At 45.9% G+C, this 19,774-nt stretch overlaps 1 protein-coding gene across 1 annotated transcript; it reads right to left on the minus strand.

The window, feature by feature from the left end:
* Positions 1-13,512: 13,512 nt before the first annotated feature.
* LOC123160168 (myricetin 3-O-rhamnoside 1,2-glucosyltransferase UGT709G2-like) lies at positions 13,513-15,129 on the minus strand. Its single transcript, XM_044577978.1, has one exon. The coding sequence runs from the start codon at positions 15,114-15,116 to the stop codon at positions 13,692-13,694; it is 1,425 nt and encodes a 474-aa protein (XP_044433913.1). The 5' UTR covers positions 15,117-15,129; the 3' UTR covers positions 13,513-13,691.
* Positions 15,130-19,774: the final 4,645 nt, after the last annotated feature.

The raw sequence follows: 19,774 nt of genomic DNA on the forward strand, positions 1-19,774 counted from the left end.
CGATGACATGGAGAATGTGTAACAGGACACCGATGATGATGAACATGCTGAAGTTCGCGCAGGTGGTAACAAGGACAAGGATGCAACAGATGTCCCCCCACTGGAGAAAGTCAAAGAACATACGGCTGCGAGAGGCGAGGGGGTGTTGCCATCAAGGAGGGGGATGGCTCCAGGAGATGTTGGGCAGGGTTCTCGTGGCAAGAGGTCTAGGACCGATCTGCCAGGAGGAGGTTCGACTTAAATTTTAATTTTTTGCTGTGTCTATTTTCTTGGAACAGTCTCATCCATTTCTTGCACTTGTTTTTTGTCAAGCGCGGTAATGAGTTTGTTGTCTGACAATTGCCACCTTTTTTCCCTCCAACTCATACGTGCAGTGAGCCGACCGCTGGTGGACGAGCAGTTACGAAGAAACAGGCGCCAACGCCAAACCGTGTTTCTGCTCGCTTGAACAAAGGTGCCCCCATTGCCGGTGACACCCCTTCCACCAGGTCTTCTCCTCGTACGACGACGGCCAACACCGGGGATCCTGTCGTGTTGCCAGACCTGAGGAAGCCAGTCAAGAAGTAGGTTTCTCCATGTGCTTTCATTGACATAGCGCTATATTTTCTTGATTTTCCAATGCATCCGTTTAGCTTGTCACATGGTCTTCTGTCATCGTCCCCCACGTGGCAACTGCTGTTTTTCCAAATGATTTCTTCCTTCATTTTAAAGTGTATGGCAACTCATATTGGTTTTTACATGGCAACTGGCATCTAAGCCAAATGGCAACTCTTACTGTACCTAATGGCAACTGCCATTTTTTCCGTTGGCTTGTGAGCTCATCCCACACCCAAGTTTGAAATTGCATTCATGGCAGATCAGACATTCTTATCATTCTTCAAGTTGGCTAACATCCCAACTGTTGCTGGATGGCAACTGCTAATTATGACACATGGCCACTCACGTCCCCCTTACATGGCAACTACCAGCTTTTCCACTTGTTTATCATTTTTTAAAGATTTCTACCATGGCAAACATATTTTTGTTCATTTTTCAATACCTTTTCCATGTGCTTTTTTTGCAGGGTGAAGAAGACCACTATGCACGGGGCCAAGCATATCAGTAAGGACCCGCTCGAACGCCTACATTCAAAGTTGTCAACAGGGGGCAACTCAAATGTACATGAGGCACTAGGCGACAATACTGCTGCTGCACCATTGATCGCTCCCACCAACTCTAATGCAAGTGGCCGACCATCTCCGCCGGCTGCAGATGTGCAGGCTAGAACAACAGGCATCCGTACATCGGGGAGTGACGAGTCGGTATCTGCCAGGACAGCTAAAATATTGCCAACTCTACTGGCAATGAAGGATGCTGCTGTGAGCCATGCTACCCCATCAGCAAGCATTGAAGTGGACGCTCCCGAGACGAACCTAAGCAAGGAAGATTCCCGCTCATCTGACACTGATTCCAAGCGCGTGCGTGGTGGCACTCCTGTGTCAACGACAGAAGTGGCTGAGGCGGCAGTTCACAAGGATATGCCATCTACAGGTGAGAGCCCTGGCACAACAGCTCCAGCTCCTGTCGGTGCAGATACTGCTAAGGCGACTATTTCGCGTGCTGGTCTTCCACCTAGGCGCCGTAGCCCCCGCAAGCAACCAACAGACATACCCAACGCATCGGCTGCAGCTAGGAGCAGGAGAGACGAGCCTGGTTATGTTCCTGCGTCCACACTGTTCCCGCCACCTGCCAAAAGCAATGTGATGGAGAAACAAGACCGGAGCACAACTGATGCAGGTGTCAAGCCGGGCACGAGTGACGCAGGTGAACGCCCGGAGTAGACTGCGCCTTTACCCCCATTGGAAATCCCCAGCATAAATCTGCGCACTTCCAGGCTCCCAGTCAATGTCGGTGTCCCCTACAGCCCAAACAAGAAGATTGTCAAGAAAGCTGCGGCTGATACCACTGACAACACGCCCCGCCCTGCAAATAAGCCCGATCATTTTGTAGCGGCCGATTCAGATATGTTTTTCGATCTTTCACCCTTGGATTCTGCCCCGCAAGTTGTTCGTGGTCCGTCCAGTAGGAATGAGAGGCACCCAATGGCCTTTACCCCACCGAGCTTCAGCCTTGGCATCAGTCAAGATCAACCGGTGGTGCAAGATCCTATGCCAGTTGCCTTTGCTTTCCCAGGAGGCATGCCCGCAATGATGGCGCAACCAATGGTCGAGGGCAGGAAGGCTGTCAAGTTCGCAGAGCCAATTGTGCAAGGTACACTTGTCATGTCCTTATGATTTTCTTGCATACATCTTTGTAGTTTGACTTTTGTCCCAATCATATTTTTTTGGGGGGGTTCTCACTTGTGATGGCAACTGACATGTGATGACATGGCAACTGGATTTGATGCACCATGTCACATACATTTTTTTGCTGCCATGCTACATTTAACATTTGGGCAACCACGTGGCAACTGAAGTTGATTCAACATGGCAATTGTAGTTGCTGTCACATGGCAAATACAGTGCATTACACATGGCAACTGGATTTGCCACACCATGCCAACTGCATTTTTTGTTTTTATGCTGCATTTTTTCATACGGCAATCACATGGCAAGTGTAGCTGACACAACATGGCAACTGTAGTTGTTGTGATATGGCAACTACAATCCAACTAGATGGTAACTACAGTGCAACTACATGGCAACTGTAGTTGCTATGACATGGCCACTATAGTTGGACCACGCATGGCAACTGCCCCACTTTTTCTGCCCATAATCTCACATCATGCACCCTATCTCCTCACAATCCATCTGTTTTTGATTTTCTAGGTATCCTAACACACTTTTTATTTTTTTATCATTGCAGCCACCCCTGAGGAGATTTCACCGTCACTTGACGAAGCTTACCGCATGATCGAGGAGGCAGCATTGCATAGGAGGTCCTCACGAGGGCAAGGGCAATCAAGTTCCAACGTGCCTGCAGATACGATATCTGAGGATACCACTAGGAGTGCCACTCCTGGTTCTGTGAGGCAGCAGAGGGTAGTTCACCCACCTCCCTCGGAAGACTACGAGCCCGAATTCAGGGCCACTAAGGAACAGACCCAGCTGTACGATATCGTCAAGCGGTTTGGAAATTTGAGGGCCAGCAGCAAGCACATGAAGGAGCTGAAAGCGTAAATGACCACACCCCATAATCTCTCATTTTGCTTTGCTCCTTTTTTACCATTCATCTTCTTCGTACTTCCTATGCACGATCCGCTTACGTTTTAGTTCTTTCATATATTTTTTACTTAGTAGGCATGATCCTTCCATGTTATATCGTTTTCATACAGCTCATGTTTGGACAGAACCAAAGTCATTCAAAGCGGAGCGACGTACGTCGACCTGGGTGATCTTGCCGAGTCCGTGAGGCCAAATGGTAAAATGTCGACGAATGTAGTTGCATGCGGGATCGACTACATCAACAATCATATGGATGTGTGTGCCGACAAGATAATCATGCATTATAGTGTGACCTGCAAAATATGGGATGGTGACTTCCACCACAAAATCTTGAGGAAGAATTTTGCTCAACACGGTGAATTCAAGCTCACACTGAAGAAATATGTGAGTACTCCTCCCCTTTCTGCACTGTTTTTTCACATGGTGTGGTTTTTTGCCATCATCTGCACTTGTGTTTATGTGGCAGATGTTTTCATGTGGCAACAGCTGTCGTGCACACTGTCATCTTGATTTTTGCATCCCGTGCAAACTATGTGGCAACTTGATAGTAAAATACACGGCTCATTTTGTTCATACATGGACGGCAACTTTCTTTCAACTACCCCCACCCATAAGCAAAACATTCTACATGATTCTAATTTTTTTGTCCCTCTCTTGTTCTTTATGTGAACCCTGCTTCTCATTTCTTCACTTTTAAATGTAGGTCATGTTCCCCATGTTTCAGGAGCTTGCACCACATGACCAGCAAGATAAGTGTGGTCACCACTATGCAATCTGTCTTGACCTGAAGAACCAACGTTTTGAGGTGCTTGATTCAATCCATTCAGAAGCTGATGCAAACCTTACTACGCATGCCGAATTCTTCATCAACAACCTCAAAGAGACATGGAACCGTCACTACAAACATTCAAAGGTCCAGATCAGGCATTTCCCGACTGAGTATGTGGCGACTGCGAAGCAAGGGAACACGTAATTTCTTAACCCCCTCCTTCATGTGCCATTTACATCAATCCAACCCCTCTTTTGTTGCCACATCTGAATTGAAGTCTATCTTTTGCTACGTCTGTCCTTTTTGCGTGTTCACCTGACTCTTTTTCTCGTGCAGGACGGACTGTGGCTTTCACACGCTGGAATACTTTGCAAAGTGGGAAGGCAGAATTGTCCCCGCTATCACAGCTGCAACGGTCGTTGAGCTCCGGAAAATCCACACATGGAACTAGTTCACGAATGAAGATTTCAACAAGCGGTCCGGAGCACGCGAGTTTGTGGAGGAAGCTGTCAAGAAAGTCATCAAGAGGTACAAGTGATCACGCGGCGATACACACTGGACGCACACCTTACATTCTGTTGCCAAGGAATGTAAGGTACTATCTCTTTTGTTCTCGTCAAAAATTATGTTCGTGTGCTATGTTATGACTGCAACCCCGCGTAGGCTACTATGTAGTGGTGGTGTGTGAGTGACATTTGAATAGTTTCTGTAATATATGTGTGGATGTGAACCTACTTAGGCATGACAACAGATATGTTTTTTATGTTTATCATTATTACTATGGTTTCATCGTTTGCATCATCCGTTTGTTGTTTCGAATGCGTCACGATGTTTTAAAACATGGCAAATGTAGTTCATCAGACATGGTTAGCGAACGTCATTGTCGTTGTTCATTTAGACGTCTTGCTTCTTCTATTTCATCAGTAACTTCACCGGCTAGCATGGTAGGTTTGATCATGTAGCCACAATCTTTGCTGCGGTTTATGCACGTTACGCCTTTTCCAACTTGTTTCCTATACATTGCACACAATTCACTATGTGTCTCTAAACCGTGTCGTATTGTCATGGAAATATATGCCATGCAGAGTCATTACAAATACCATGTCATATTTTCAGTACAGCTAACATGGCAGATACAGTACAAACAACATTGCAGATCCAGCATAATTAACATGGCAGATACAGTACAACTAACATGACAGATCCAGCACAACTGAAATGGCAGATGCAGTACAACTAGCATGGCATATCTATTATATACATAATACAGAAGACAAATAAGACACCACGTTCTTCCACATAAGCTAAAACAATATACATCGTTGATTAGTAATATTTACGGCTGAGATTTAAAGATATTACGTTACGCCCAAAAGTTATATAGGTTGAACCGACACGTACAACGTGTAGGAATAAGAAATTTGTAAACAAAGGAAAAAAAAGAAAACTACAACTATGTTTTTCTATAAAAGGTTCCCGGAAACACGCTATGCACGTGTTAGAGTCAAGCACATGTATGGGGTGGGAGCATTGCATGTCCTAATAGGAAAGAAAAGAAGGGAGAAAAAAGTGTTGCCACATACGTAAAGAAAACTACAACTATGTTTTTCTAAAAAAAGGTAGCCCGAGAGACACATATACACATCTTAGAGTCCTACGCATATACGGGTGACAGCGTTGATTGTCCTAATCGGACAGAAAAGAAGAGAGAGAAAAAGTGCTGCCAGTTCTAATAAAAAGAAGTGTTGCCATGTATACGTGGTGCAAGCAACCAAAAAAGCAATTATTGCTGAGATAAAAGTTGGAAAGAATATATGTTAGAAGCACTGCTACACCCCTAAAAAAAAGCACTGCTACATCACCTTTCTCTTCAAATCGAATACATTGACATGTATTAACTATGTTTTTTTTCCTGCAATTGAACACGCACAGATGGATAAGATCCATTTTCTTTGTATTTTATTAAAAATCCCATCAGTATATTCAATTTTTCATCTCTCTTAATAAAACCCAGTAATTAAATTAAAAGTTTTCTAGACCAAAGCCACTCCGGATCAGTTTATCAAAAAAAGTCATGTCGGATCTTAACCCAAAAGAGGCAATATCATGCTCTTAATACATGGATGATACGTAAAAAAAAGTCTCACGTAAAAATACATTTCAATGTATTTATTTTGCATGATCCTGAAAAAAAGGATGTGTTTCTTTTTCACAAGTCCAACAAGAATAAAATGGAAATATCAACAGTGGCCTACGTAGTCAGTTAGTTAGAATCATCTCATTCATCAGGTATATCCTAGACAATAAATATAATGGTCCGACCTAAAGACAACATATCATAAAATATTCGTGTGAAAAAGATAGGATTCTGAAACTCACGGCAAGAAGGATTTGCAGGTCGGACGACATTACATGTGCTGATCTAATGGCGACATCATGGACACCTCACTAAATGGAACATCTATTATGTTTCTTCTTTCATTGGGTCCAGTCTACGATAGTACTCTCTCCGTTCTAAAATAGATGACTTTAGTATAAAGTTGAGTCATCTATTTTGGAACGGAGGGAGTGGAAACCAAAAATTAGAGAACCATTGAGTTTGTTTGTTCGACCCGCTCCATAAGCTGCAGGTGAAAACAAACTTTAACTAACATTTAATACCATGGATGGACACCATAATTAAATATTCGAGTTGTTTCGAGACTTATGGAGCTTTAATGATTCCGAAAATTTCGATGAGCGTGCCCCAGTGAAACACTATGTTAGATTTCCAGGCCATAACACATATTTCAGATGAACGCATAATATAAACAAAATATTTCACTGCTCACGAGCCTGTGAGGAAGAAAACATATGTTTAGATTATGTTCTTTGTTATCTAATCCTAGAAAGATACTTTGGAAGTATTCTAACAATCTGCCTTCAGTATCCAATTTGATATGTGTGTGCTCAAACTTTACTAACATTGTCAATTTGAGTAAATAAAAAATTAGATTCGTCCAAAAAAAATATAGTTTTATTTAGTAAATAGAAAAAGTTTAGATTAATCAACAAAAAAATAGTTTCATTTTTCATGGATTATTTCCGTAGCCTTATTGATATTAATATTTCTGTACGAACATTCATAGATAAAATAATGGCCAGAATTATGTACCAGAAAAACTCAAAATCTAAGACGATGCGTATGACAGTATATAAGCCAAGCAAACACACATGTCATTAAAATAAGAAAAAAAAAGTCTACAACTCTCTCCATTATTAGATAGTTGACTTAGTCCAATAATACATGTTACAAGGTGCAAACAATATATCTGTCCATATATGTAAATAATATAATTGGTCTGTCAATATTTTAGAAATGATACAACCATTTGGTAATCTACAAAAGTGCATATCTATACAATAATAATGAGCAAAGTTATGCACATGACAACATGTCTAAATACGAAAGGACAACTGTGACATTACTTATAATCTAGCCGCGCAAATGGGCGGGTCACACTGCTAGTTTAGTATAAAATAGCATGGCATATTTAGTATAAAATAGCATGGCAGACTAACTACACATAACATGGCAGATTAACTACACATAACATGACAGATTAAGTACCCATAACATGGCAACTACATTTATTCACTCAATGAATTTTCCTTCCACTTCCGATGCCCCTCAAGAGTCATTCTTGCAATATTAAAAAAAATTCTCATCATCTAGGGTACAAAACAAAATGTCCACAAGGACCATGTCACATCGCCCCAATTTTTGCTCATGGATTGCCCGCCCCTTTCTTCGTCTTCTTGTGTTTTGCTTGAATCTCCAATCCTAACTTGTACCTTATCTCTCTTGGACGACCCTTTGTGATGGAACGGGGTGGGTCCCTGACCTGGGTCTGCGTGGCCCCGTGGATGATGGCCCCGTGGATGAAGGCACACTTGATGTGCGGGGGAACCGGTGTAAGGCTTCCTCAGCTTTTCTCTTCTTGATCTCATCAAGATCTCTTTTCAGTGCCTTCCTGTGTTTTTCCGCGACTCTCGCTGTCTCATCACTCTTGCATGCTTCATCAATTAGCTCAGCATAGTTCTTTGTCAGCACAACGTGCCTCACGGCTTCCATGGTTGACTCAGGTCTCTCGTCATGCACAGCCAGAACTGCGTGTGTTGTCTGTGGCGCCAACGCGTCGTCAGCGTCCCAAGTACATCGCCGCCTTATGAAATGGCGGGGCATCCGTGTCACAGCGTCCATGTCTATTACTTTTAGTATGTGACAGCACACAATGCCGTCCCGTTCGAACTTGCAACATTGGCAGTAGTACTCGCCTTCGCCTATCGAGGCTTTGACGAAGTAGTTCCTTCCTTTGTCCGGGTCTTCAGGTTCTGAATCTGACATGCCCAAAATAGAACACACCTTGAACGTATGTTCGTCCACCTGGAAAGCCGTGAACATGCTGGCACGCTTTATTTCTTCTTGGAATCTGCAAGTTTTGTGTGTTTTCTGTTAAACTATCGTGCTTTTTTCTTGTACCACCTTATGTTGTCATGTAAATAGAAATACATTTTTGATTGAACATGGCAAACATAGTTCATTGAACATGGCAAATATAGTACGTTGAACATGGCAAATGCAGTACACTAGACATGGCAAATACAGTACACCAGACATGGCAAATACAGCACACTAGACATGGCAAATGCAGCACACTAGACATGGCAATTGTAGTACATTTTCAACTGGACATCGTCATTTTTCACACCAACATTCCCCAATGGAAGCACATTGCATAAAACATGGCAACTGCCCTTTTATTTAAACATGGCATCTACAGTTGGCTAAACATGGCAATTGCATTTCAACAAACATGGCAGGTTCACTTTATTAAACATGACAACTTCATTTCAGCATATGTGTCGCCAATATAACATTTTTCCAGTTGACATTGGCACTTGCATGCCAACATGCCCCAATGGAAGCACAGTGCATTAAACATGGCAACTGCACTTCATTCAACATGGAAATTGCACCCGAGTAAGCATGGCAAAATAGAATTTTTATTGAACATGGCAACTGCAGCTGAGTAAGCATGGCAAAACAGTATTTCATTAAACATGGCAACTGCATTGCACTCTATAAGGCACCTACTGCCTATGTGCTTTTTCTGCAAATAAGACTGTAACGCAACTGACTTACTTGTTAAAGATCTTGTTGGTGTATATCTTGCTCATTTGCCTCTCCATCGGTAAATACGTTAGCAATTTTGGCTGCTTTAGTGTTGTGGTCGCTTCTTGCTGTAGCTCAGATCCCAGAATTTTTTGTTGCAAAGCTGTGTACTGCTTGGCAAATTGTAGCAATGAGTTGCCAGGGCTGACGTACCGCTTCAAAACAGCATTGAACCCCTCGCTGCGCTGCGTAGTCTGCAGAAATGGGAAGAAGTAGGCCGGCACCCAATACATTCGCTTCTCCCACAGGTTAGCAAGTGTCTCGTTGTCTTGTACTTGATGTGTTTCAATCATGGCCATCCAGCTCCTTTCAAACTCCTCCATCGTCAAGCTGTGGTCCACGCACAGCTCGAATGCCTTGTGCAGCTCTGGACGGTCAGCAAAGAACGGTCCTAGCGTCTCCTCAGCCTTCTTTATAATGTGCCACCTGCAGTGCCTGTGCACTGCCAACGGAAAGACCTCCTCTATGCCTGCACGCATGCTGAAATCTTGGTCTGTTATTATGTTCATCGGTGCAAGTCCATCCATGCACTCCAAGAAGGTCTTGAACAGCCAAACGTACCCATCCGTGTCTTCGTTCCGGACGAGCCCGCAACCGAACTGCAACGACTATTTATGGTTATTTATTCCTATGAACGGAGCGCATGGCATCTTGTACATATTGGTGAGGTACGTCGCGTCGAATGAAATGCAATCTCGGAAATGTTTGTAGGCTCTCCCTGCAGCACCATCCACCCAATACATGTTCCTGACACGGTCCTCATCGTCCAACCTTATCCTGTAGAAGAAATCTGGATCTTCCTTCGCTTTCTCATCGAAGTAGGCAATTGTGGCCTCTATGTCTGTCAACTGGCTCTCTCTACGGTACTTGGCCTTTAGGTTTGTGACGTCAGCTGGTATGTACGGCATGCTACTCAGTTTCCCCTTTTTGCTGTGGATGAGAGATAGTATCTGTACCATTCTTGATGGACCAACATTACAATCATGTAGCAGCTTTACGAATTGCCTTTCGACGGGGGTGAACCCTCTGTGGGCGATCAGAAATTTTACCAGGTCGAACTTCTTTATGAGTTGGTGGTTGTGCTCGTCAAAATACTCATTGACCACCCACTGTTCTCCATCTACGTTTAGCTTACACCGGACGGGACACTCTGTCTTGAGAATGATACCTCTCCTTCGTTCCAGAACGACAGGCGCAACACCTTTCCCCTTCTTGTTCCTCCGTGCCTTGTGGCACCTCATCTCACCTCTGTTGTACTCGTTAGTTTTCTTAATTTTTCTATGGTACTCGGTGTTGACCGCAAATCCATGGAACTTTGCATATGTCCGGTAGTATTCCTTTGCTTCTTCGAACGATTCAAATCTCTGCCCAATGTACGGTGGCTGAGGTACCATGATCTTTGATTGCCCACCATCTTCATCCCCTTGTGCATCGTCGTCAGTTTCATCATTCACTTTAGTATCGGCGGCAGTTCCATCTACTTGAGTGTTGGCAGTGCTTGTGTTCAAAGGGGTGCTTGTCGGCATTGCTGGAATGATTGCCATTCCCGACTCTGACTCGAAATTGTTTGCGGCATGATTGTCTGCTGGCTGGTGGAACGCGTCTTCCGTGCGCTCAGAGCTCCCCGCAGTAGATGTCCCCGCGCCGCTGTTCACTGTAGTTGTAGGCCTTGTAATAGAAAAAACAGGTACGAGATTAAGATTTTTGTTTGAATAACATGTGTATCGCAACGGATCACACCATCTTCGAGTGATTTGGCATGACATCATTTCAAACAACAAGCCGTGAGGCTGCGCGTGGACATGTATGGCAGCTGTAGCTGTCCAGTCATGGCAGCTACTGTTCAACAAACATGGCAACTACTGTTTTGCCTACCAATAACTACAAATAACAAATGTAGTGCTGTTTTTGTGGTTTAGTTTTTCTCCTTACCTTGTTGTGCTGCATTTGACCATCTTGTGTGGTCCGTGACACCAAAATGACGTGCTCCACCTGCAGTTTATGAAGCTTGCTACGAGATGTTTGTCGGGTTACCACCAGCGTAATAACCTGTAAGCATAGTAGTGGTTGGTCAATTCATGGCAAATGCAGTTTGTGCTAGCACGGCATCTGCAGTTGCCCCTGATGTGGCAACTGTAGTTTTACTGGCATGGCAACTGTACTTGCATCGGTATGGCAACCGCAGTTGTTCCTTCATGGCAACTGCAGTTGCCATGGCATGTCAAATGTAGTTGCACTGGCATGGCAACTGCAATTGTTCCTCCATAGCAACTGCAGGTGTCTATGGATGGCAACTGCAGGTGTCTATGGATGGCAACAATAGTTGTCCAGGGATGACAAGTGTAGTTTTTAATTCATGGCAATTGTAGATGTCCAGTCATGGCAATTGTAGATGTCAACTATGCTCCTTCTGCTAATTGAGCATCCGCAACTTCACTTTTTTTATGGACTCACCTGTGTATGACGTCGATGGCAGGTACATGGGTGCTGCCTGATGCCACGTGCTGCATGAACGCTCTGCATTTTCACCCGTGATAACTCGTGAGTCCTTTTGCCAGTTTTTTTGCATGTTTATTTTTCACGTCCACAGCAGCATGTGCTCTTTTTTCGTTTTGCATTACCTTGATTAGCCATACTAGCTAGTTGAAGTTGGCTGCCCGCACATTTGTCAGTGTTAGTGCCTTGTGACTGAACTTGCCACGGGGGCCCCCTAAGAGTGTTTTGGTCATAAGAACCTGCGAAAAAATGAGAGTGTACGACATAAGTAGAATGTCATCTTCATCGTTGTGAAGATGGCAACTGTTCTCTTCTTTTGTTATCACGCATCATACCTACGCCTACATACTGTTCTAGTAGTGGCAGCAACGGCCCTGCAGAGATGAGTTGACTGTACTCTGATGCATCCCAAGGGGGCGTTTCTGGCCTTTGAGAACCCCAAGCATCAGAGCCATCTTCGTGATTCATTCTTTCCGTGTCCCGCTTCTTTCCGATGTGCTTTCAATCACTGCATGAACAAGAAGGCATCAACAATCCACAAGAATTGTATTCTTCTGCTGCTTGCACATAGAAGATAGGTATGGCAGGCAACAGGTCAAAATAGGTGGCAGCTACTGACAACGAAAGGTGGCAACTGTCGTTATACACAAGTGGCAATTAATTTTTCCCAACCCCTTCATTCCAAAAATTGTCCTTCCTGTCCTTTTTAGGGATTCCTACTCATCCATTTCATACGCAACTACCTGCGTCAACTATACTAGAAACTTAAGTTAAGCTCAACACGTAGATCACAAAACTACTGGATCTTAGAACTACTGGTGTTGCCCCCCCCCCCTATAGCATGGATCCAGTACAAGATCGGGGAGATTTTCAGCCTGAAGGATGAGAAGGATGAGATAGGGAGATTTTCACCTGATTTTAGCTGATCGTCTCTGAAGGGCTGGGTTGGAGTGGGGGGCTGGGGGTGGGGAGGGTTGGGGTGTGGTTTGCGGTGGGTTTACCCTATGGATCTGCTCTGGTTGCCATGGCAACCAGAGAAGGCCGGCAACGGAGGTAGGGGTTTGAGAGGTGGGGGACGATGGCGGCAGTCGAGAGAGGCGATCGAGCGGAGGACGGGAACGGCTGGGTCGTGCGGGCAGCGGGTCGTGTGGCCCTGACGGGGTAGTGCGGGCGGGGTTGCCACGCACCGGACGTGCGGGCCGTGGTTTTGTGCGCGCGGACGTGGTCGTGCGGGCCAGTTCCCGTCCATGCCACACGAGGCGGGCGGGCGGGTTCCCGTCCATGCCACACGTGTGGCAGTTATTCGGACCCTTGATATAATCATCAGTTTTGCTAAAGCACATCTAGATGTGCTCTAAGTATTGCACATCCAAGTTGTATGTCATTAATTTTATGCATAGATTTGTGCAAGCATATTCTTTTGTCTTTTTGTTTCTTGTTTGATTGAGTCACTTGGACGTAGAATAACTAGACGTGCCTTATAGATAGATGATCATCTAGAGAAAATTTTCTACTTCGAAATATCTAGAATCAGGTACTCCGTCGGATTCTGCATGTTCGCTCCTACAGTGATTCAAAAGTGATCAGGCAGTACAAAATCCCTTCCTTTGATGCCATGTTTATTTGGGCTTATGCTTTAGCTTTTGCAATTTTTTCACTTTGGCTGTGATGTATGAAAGCAACTTGAAGGAAATCATGTTACCTGTTTGCAACTCTGTTTTGCCATGATTCCCCAGCGGGTTGAAAATCAAAGGGGCAATATTTTATTCTTGATCATTGCTTTCAGATCCATGAGAAGGTTCATGGAAAGAATAAGAGCCAGTGGGTGGTGATGGGGAGAGAAATAATAATAATTGTGATGATCCAAGTCCAACACCATGTCCACCAGACCACTGCCATGAGGAAGCATGGATGGCAAATAACAAAAACATGATCGGTCTACACAACTCAAGATTTGGAGATACCACTAAACAATGTGTTCGTTTTACAGGACCACGTGTCTCGTAAATTAGTAGTAGTAGTGAGATGTAAATGAGAGACCTCTGCAGCTTGTGCTAGTTTCCAATAATTCTGGGCTTGAGGAGGATCTGACGCTGAGCTCCCTGATGAAGCGGACGAGACGCTCCAACTCCGACGACGACGACCCCGTCTCCGCAACATCCAGCCTCAACTGCTGCGCCATGGCTTGGGCCGCTGCCCTGATCTCGTCGGATGCCATGGCCTCTCTCACCGTCCTCTCCACGACCCCTCTCTGGCAGACGTCCTTCATGTCCAGCCCCGTCCTCCAGACGGCGCCCACGAAGCGGCTGTTGGTCTGCTGGTCGACGAAGAAGGGCCAGCACACCATCGGCATGCCCTCGACGGCGCACTCCAGCGTCGAGTTCCATCCGGCGTGTGTCAGAAAGCAACCCACCGCCCGGTGCCGCAACACGTCCCGCTGAGGAGCCCACTCGACGACGCGCCCCTTGCCTCCCGCTGCCCCGACTGCTTCTCGGAGGAGAGCGGGGCTGGTCGTCTGGACCATGCCCGGCCGGAGAGCCCAGAGGAAGGCGTACCCCGTGGCGGCCAGGCCGGAGAGGAACTCGGTGAACTGCGCGTGCGTGATCACGGCGAGGCTCCCCAGGCTCACGTATACGACGGACCGGTCCTCGTGGCCGTCCAGCCACGCCATGCATCCGTCGTCCTCCCGCCACAGGCTTGGGCTTGCGGCGGAACTCGACCTGGCGTGCAGTGGGCCTATAGCGAAGACGTCGCTTGTGCCCGACGCGACGTGGGCGAGCGCTGGCCGCTCCATGGACGTGGCGGTGTTGAATATGAGCGCACATGCCTTGCTGGTACGACCGACGGCCTCGGCGAACTTGAGCACCAAGGGATCACCGTCGCCTTGCTCGGTGCAGTAGAGCCCACGAGGAAGATCTCGTCGCCGGAGGAAGCGCTCCATCCCCGGAACGCTAGAAACCAGGTCGTCCGCAGTGAAGGGAGTCTCGCCGAGCTCGACGAGCTTGGGCATACACAGGAACGCTAGGTAGCTGCACGCGCTGTGCGTGACGAAGGAGAGCGCGGGGATGCCGAGCTCCTCGGGGATTTCGATGGCGAACGGCATGGTGCCATCAGCGACAACGCATGTCACTGGCGCATCAGCAGCACAGACAAGCGACAAGAGCAGGGCACGGTATGCGGCGCTGCCCGCCGTGCACATGGACTCCATGAACGCCAAGAAGCCGCGGGGGTGCTCGTCGGGGAGGCCGTCGGGGATGGATAGCAAGCGTAGGCCCGGCGGATGCGCCTGGGCGAGACGGCGGAGGTTGTGCTCGGTGTGGAGGAACGTGACTTGGACGCCAACGTCGACGAGGGCGGTGGCGAACTGGAGCATGGGATTGATGTGTCCCTGCCGTGGCCAAGGGAACACGAGAACGTGCACCGCGGCATCCATCTATGCGGGAAGTGGCAGGTAGTCCAACTCGCAAATTTAAGGGCAACTCGGTCCGGCGTGTAGGTGATCTCTAATAGCATGCGTCCGGACATGTCGCTGTTCCTTAGTTGTATCGGCACGGCAAGAATGTTTTTTTAGGGAAAGGCACGGCAAGAATGTTATCTGTATTTTTACCATGGAAAAGAAAGTTCAATCTTTTTTTTCCCACCCTGTACCAAAATACTGAAATCCACTGAATCTCTGATTTTATTTCAGCCAAAACCGAAACATTTACTTGAAATTTATCCAAATATTTTGTAAATTCCAAAACATTTTGATTTTTTCAATTTGTGTACTATTGAAATGGCTAGAATATTTGATTCAAAGGTAAATATTGCATTGCCTCCTGAAATTATGAAAATTCAGTGAATCACATCGAGAAAACCATGATTTTTACGAGGTCATTTTCTGGTCCATCATCATTATGGTTATCATAATCTGGTTTATCACCATAAGAGCATCTCCACCAGGTGATGTATTTTGGGCACACACAAAATAGTTTTACATCGTCAAAAACTTAATTTTGCATCACCTCAAACATGTTTGCCCCAACACATGATGTAAAATAGGGCATCATTTTGCTCCCGCAGGTGATGTGTATTGGACACGAAAGCGTAGGAACATTGCAAATTTCAAACATGGTCTTGATACAAACTAAAACATGGTCTGATAGAAACTTAAGAGTAGTTCCGATAGAATGATACTTCGACTACGAAACAAAAACAAAAACTACTGCCGAATACTCATCGAAGAGGTCGTCCCAGTCGATGTCGGAGCCTGACTCGTCGTCCTCGTTCTTCACCGAGTCCAAACTATCGAGCACGACCACCGTCGAGGGTCCAGCCTTGTCATCCTCCTCCATCTCCTTGTTCGCCTTGTTCCGCGACGCATAGAACTCGTATTCCGCCTACACGAGGTACGAATTTTCCGCCGCAAACCTCGCCATCAAGGCCTCATCCTGCCGACTAGAGTCACACTAACCAATAACGGTCTGTGGCTAATTCTTCTCCTTGACGGTAGTCAACTCGATGTCAGGACCGATGAACTCCACGTCGGCCTAGTTGTCGATCTTCGGGAAGTTAAAGTGGGACTTTGGTCGGCTTAGCCGCCAACAAGCCTTGTCGAAGGCGCGGGCAGCGTTGTCTGGCTCATCCCATGAGCCAAGCCATTAGCGCATGCCGTCCTGCGTGATCTTGGCCGAGTAATGGTCGGATTCATGGCCATGCACGATGTGGAAGCTGGTGGAGCTTCGCAGGTGACGATGCGGGGATGACCGAAACGGGCGAAGAGAGGCCAAGGAAGGTGGAGGGGGAGGTTGATTCCGCGGCGAAGGGGCTCGGTGGCGGTGGAGGATTCGGGGGATTCGGTGGTGGCTCCACGACGGATATGGCGGCGGCTCCGACGGATGAAGAGGGACAGAGAGGGGCGGAGAGAGGCGTGGGAGGACAAATCTAAGCCGGCGAGGCGCGGCAACAACATGCAGGTGGGGCCGGTCGGCAGGTGGAGGAAGTTTCGCGCTGCGCGCAGTACATGGGGTTTCAGCCATTTTTACGTTTGGGCAACTGACTACATGATGCATGGTGATTTTACATCAAGCCCTAAAATTGTACCACATGATTTTACATATACATCACACGTTGAAGCTAGATTTTTGTGCACGGTGATGTATAAACCGTTTCTACACCAAGTTATGTATTTTTACATCACTTGTTGGAGATGCTCTAATGCTCGGGAATTCGGAGGGCACACACTTGCTAAGCCCTGCCCAGCCACTCGATCGCCTCACGCTTCACGAAGTAGTTGGATCCCACATTATTTTCAAAATATTTGAAAGTTTAAAAATCAAAAGTAAAAAAGAAACACGCGTGAGAGACTCGGTGCCCCTGTACTTGCATAGCCCAAGAGTTGGTACAACCTGTCCTTCATGCCAAAGAATCTTCTCTCCCATATTTTGGTACCATACTACATTGGATTGAATTGAATCTTCGCTCTAACCGCTTCATGTTAGAGCATCTATAGCTAGACTTAGCAAATACACCCCCCTAAACATCTGAATGCGCTCGGTTAGTGTCCCGACGTGTTTGTTTTGAGCCGCCATTTATCCGTGCATGTAGCCATGCTCCACACTTTCCCCTTACATGTCCAGTCACTTGCATGTGATTGTTCGAGATGAAAAGAAAGAAAGAAAAAGGTTGTTCTTAGTGAGACACGTCCTACGTGGTGGACCGATCAGACGTGTCTACGAGTCTTTATATTCATCCTATATTTAGTCTCAAACAAAGGTGTATGGACAGTCCAAAGTATATGCATGATATAAAGAATCTGGTTGAGTCACTTGTGGATCTAGTTGGGTCACTTTTTTAATGTCTCTTGTCTGGTCATTGATCGGACGCGTCTACAGATGTTGGGCGAAGCTATCGATGCTCCTCCTAGTTTAGAATACGTGCTCACTCAATCAGTTTGACAATGGAGTGGAGAAGAGATCGAGATGCTGCCTAAGTCCAAGTGGTGCTACAAGCCACGTTGAGATTTAAATATGATGTTACATACAAATATGGTTACATGCAGAACACCTCGACACGTCGCGTAAAAATAGTTCAGCCTGCAGATCAAACGAAGACCAAATCGGAGCAAGCGTGTCCGCACGTGTTGGTAGGCAATAGTGGTGAAACCCTGTTCTTATTGGCATTCTAAATTGCAACTGATGACATCACTGCTGATTTCATCAGTCAATTATTGATTTGGCTACTTGGCTTTTTAACAGTTAGGCAGGTACTAGTACTAGATACGAGATATAATCATTTTCTATTCGATAACTATATATAATTATGTTCCAAGATTACAAATAAGAATATATTCATAAATACTTCACAAATTCTATAAATAGCGAAATTTTAGAGTTTTTTTAAATGGAATTTTGACTGGGACGAAGACAAGCTTAGATAGAACGAATTTCCAACCATTGATGTATTTCAAATCTGCCAGTACTAAGAGCATCTCTAGCAGACCCCGCAAAATCCCAATCCGCATAAGTCTTTTGCAGTTTAGAAAAATTGTATATGCAGGCCGGTGCGGGCGAGGTTAGACTCAGACCTCGTTTTTACGGGTCGGCTGCGCGGGGTCTGATCGGGCACCGCCGCGTCGACCCGCAAACCAAAGACGCCCAATTATCGAATTCGACATCGGTTCCGACAAATAAGTTCAAATTCAAACAATAGAACACAGTTCACGTGCAAATAAAAGCTTAAAGTTTTGTAGGACAAACACAAAAGAGGGTCTTGCAAAAGTGACGACCACGGCCGGCATCATCTTGGTCGATCTTCACTCTGTGCCATCGAGTCCATGGAGTTCATCGAAACCACCGAATCCACCTCCGGCGCTTGTTACAACTCCCGCACCGAAATCATCGGTTGGTGCACTGAACGCATCGGTGACATTGGTTCCAAACCCCGTTGAAAAAACATCTCCGGCACTGTAACACACATTGGCCGACGCAACCATTCTCCTCTTCAAGATTTCTCTTCTTGCCATATCATGCCATTCTTTGGTGAGGTCGTCCATGTCATTGTGGTTCATTGTCATGATCTTGTTCTCTTCGGCGAGCAACTTGGACATGGCTTTGTTCTCAGCATCACGTGCTCTTCTCTCCTCAATGTCCGCTTTGCGCAACCCCTCTTCCTTGAGCAATTGTCATTTCTCTTGCTTCTCTCGTGCCTTCTTCTCGGCCAACTCTTTCTTGATCTCCTACGTCTTCACTAACATCAACTCATTTGATTGCATCATGGCATCAATCTTCTCCCTCAAGCTCGACGCTTCGTGCTCTCTCTTCATTTTCTCCTTAGTCTTCTTGTCGCCATCGGGCTTGTTCAAGTTTCTTGGGCCATCATCATCCTCATCCTCATCCATGTTTGTAAGTGAACCTTTCTTCGATGGGGATTCTTTGTCAATCAACTTCCACTTCTCGCACTTTTTGAGCAACCCAACAATGCTCTAGTTTGAAGAATTTGCCTTCCGAAGCTTTCATGTCTTTGTATCTTTATTGGGCAATTTTTTCCTACACAATTTGAACGATGCAATCATTTCATATGATGCAATCATTTTCATATGATGCAATATTATGCGCACAACTTGAACAAAGTCAAAATGAACTCACATAGTCGGATTCCACGGTTCCACTTGGAGGTGCATTGCATACTTGCTCCAAGCAAGCTGCCCAACGGCTGCAAATAGGCTTGATCACGTCCCAATGCCCTTGGAGCGACCGAAAGGTGCATGGTCCTATTGGGATACTTTGCCATCATGCGGAAGTATTGATCTTCGGTCCTTTGCCAATACCTCTTGGTGGTTTGAGAAGTACCCATGCATACATCAAGAGACACCGCACTCCATGCCTTGATCAAGATTTCATCTTCCAAGATCGTGTAGTTCTTCAATCTCTGGCTTTTTCCACTTCTTGCTTGCGATTGATCATACGCCCCCTCATTGATCTCCTCCACTTCTTCTTCACCCTCATGATCATCCATGACGCCCTTCCTTTCATTGTAATCAAATGCGGCGAACGGGGCTTGATCGATGTCAACGGTGTTGGTGTCCAACAAGTTCACGAACTCGGCAGTTGC

Source organism: Triticum aestivum, chromosome 7B (assembly GCF_018294505.1).
Source record: "Triticum aestivum cultivar Chinese Spring chromosome 7B, IWGSC CS RefSeq v2.1, whole genome shotgun sequence".
NCBI classification, from domain to species: domain Eukaryota; kingdom Viridiplantae; phylum Streptophyta; class Magnoliopsida; order Poales; family Poaceae; genus Triticum; species Triticum aestivum.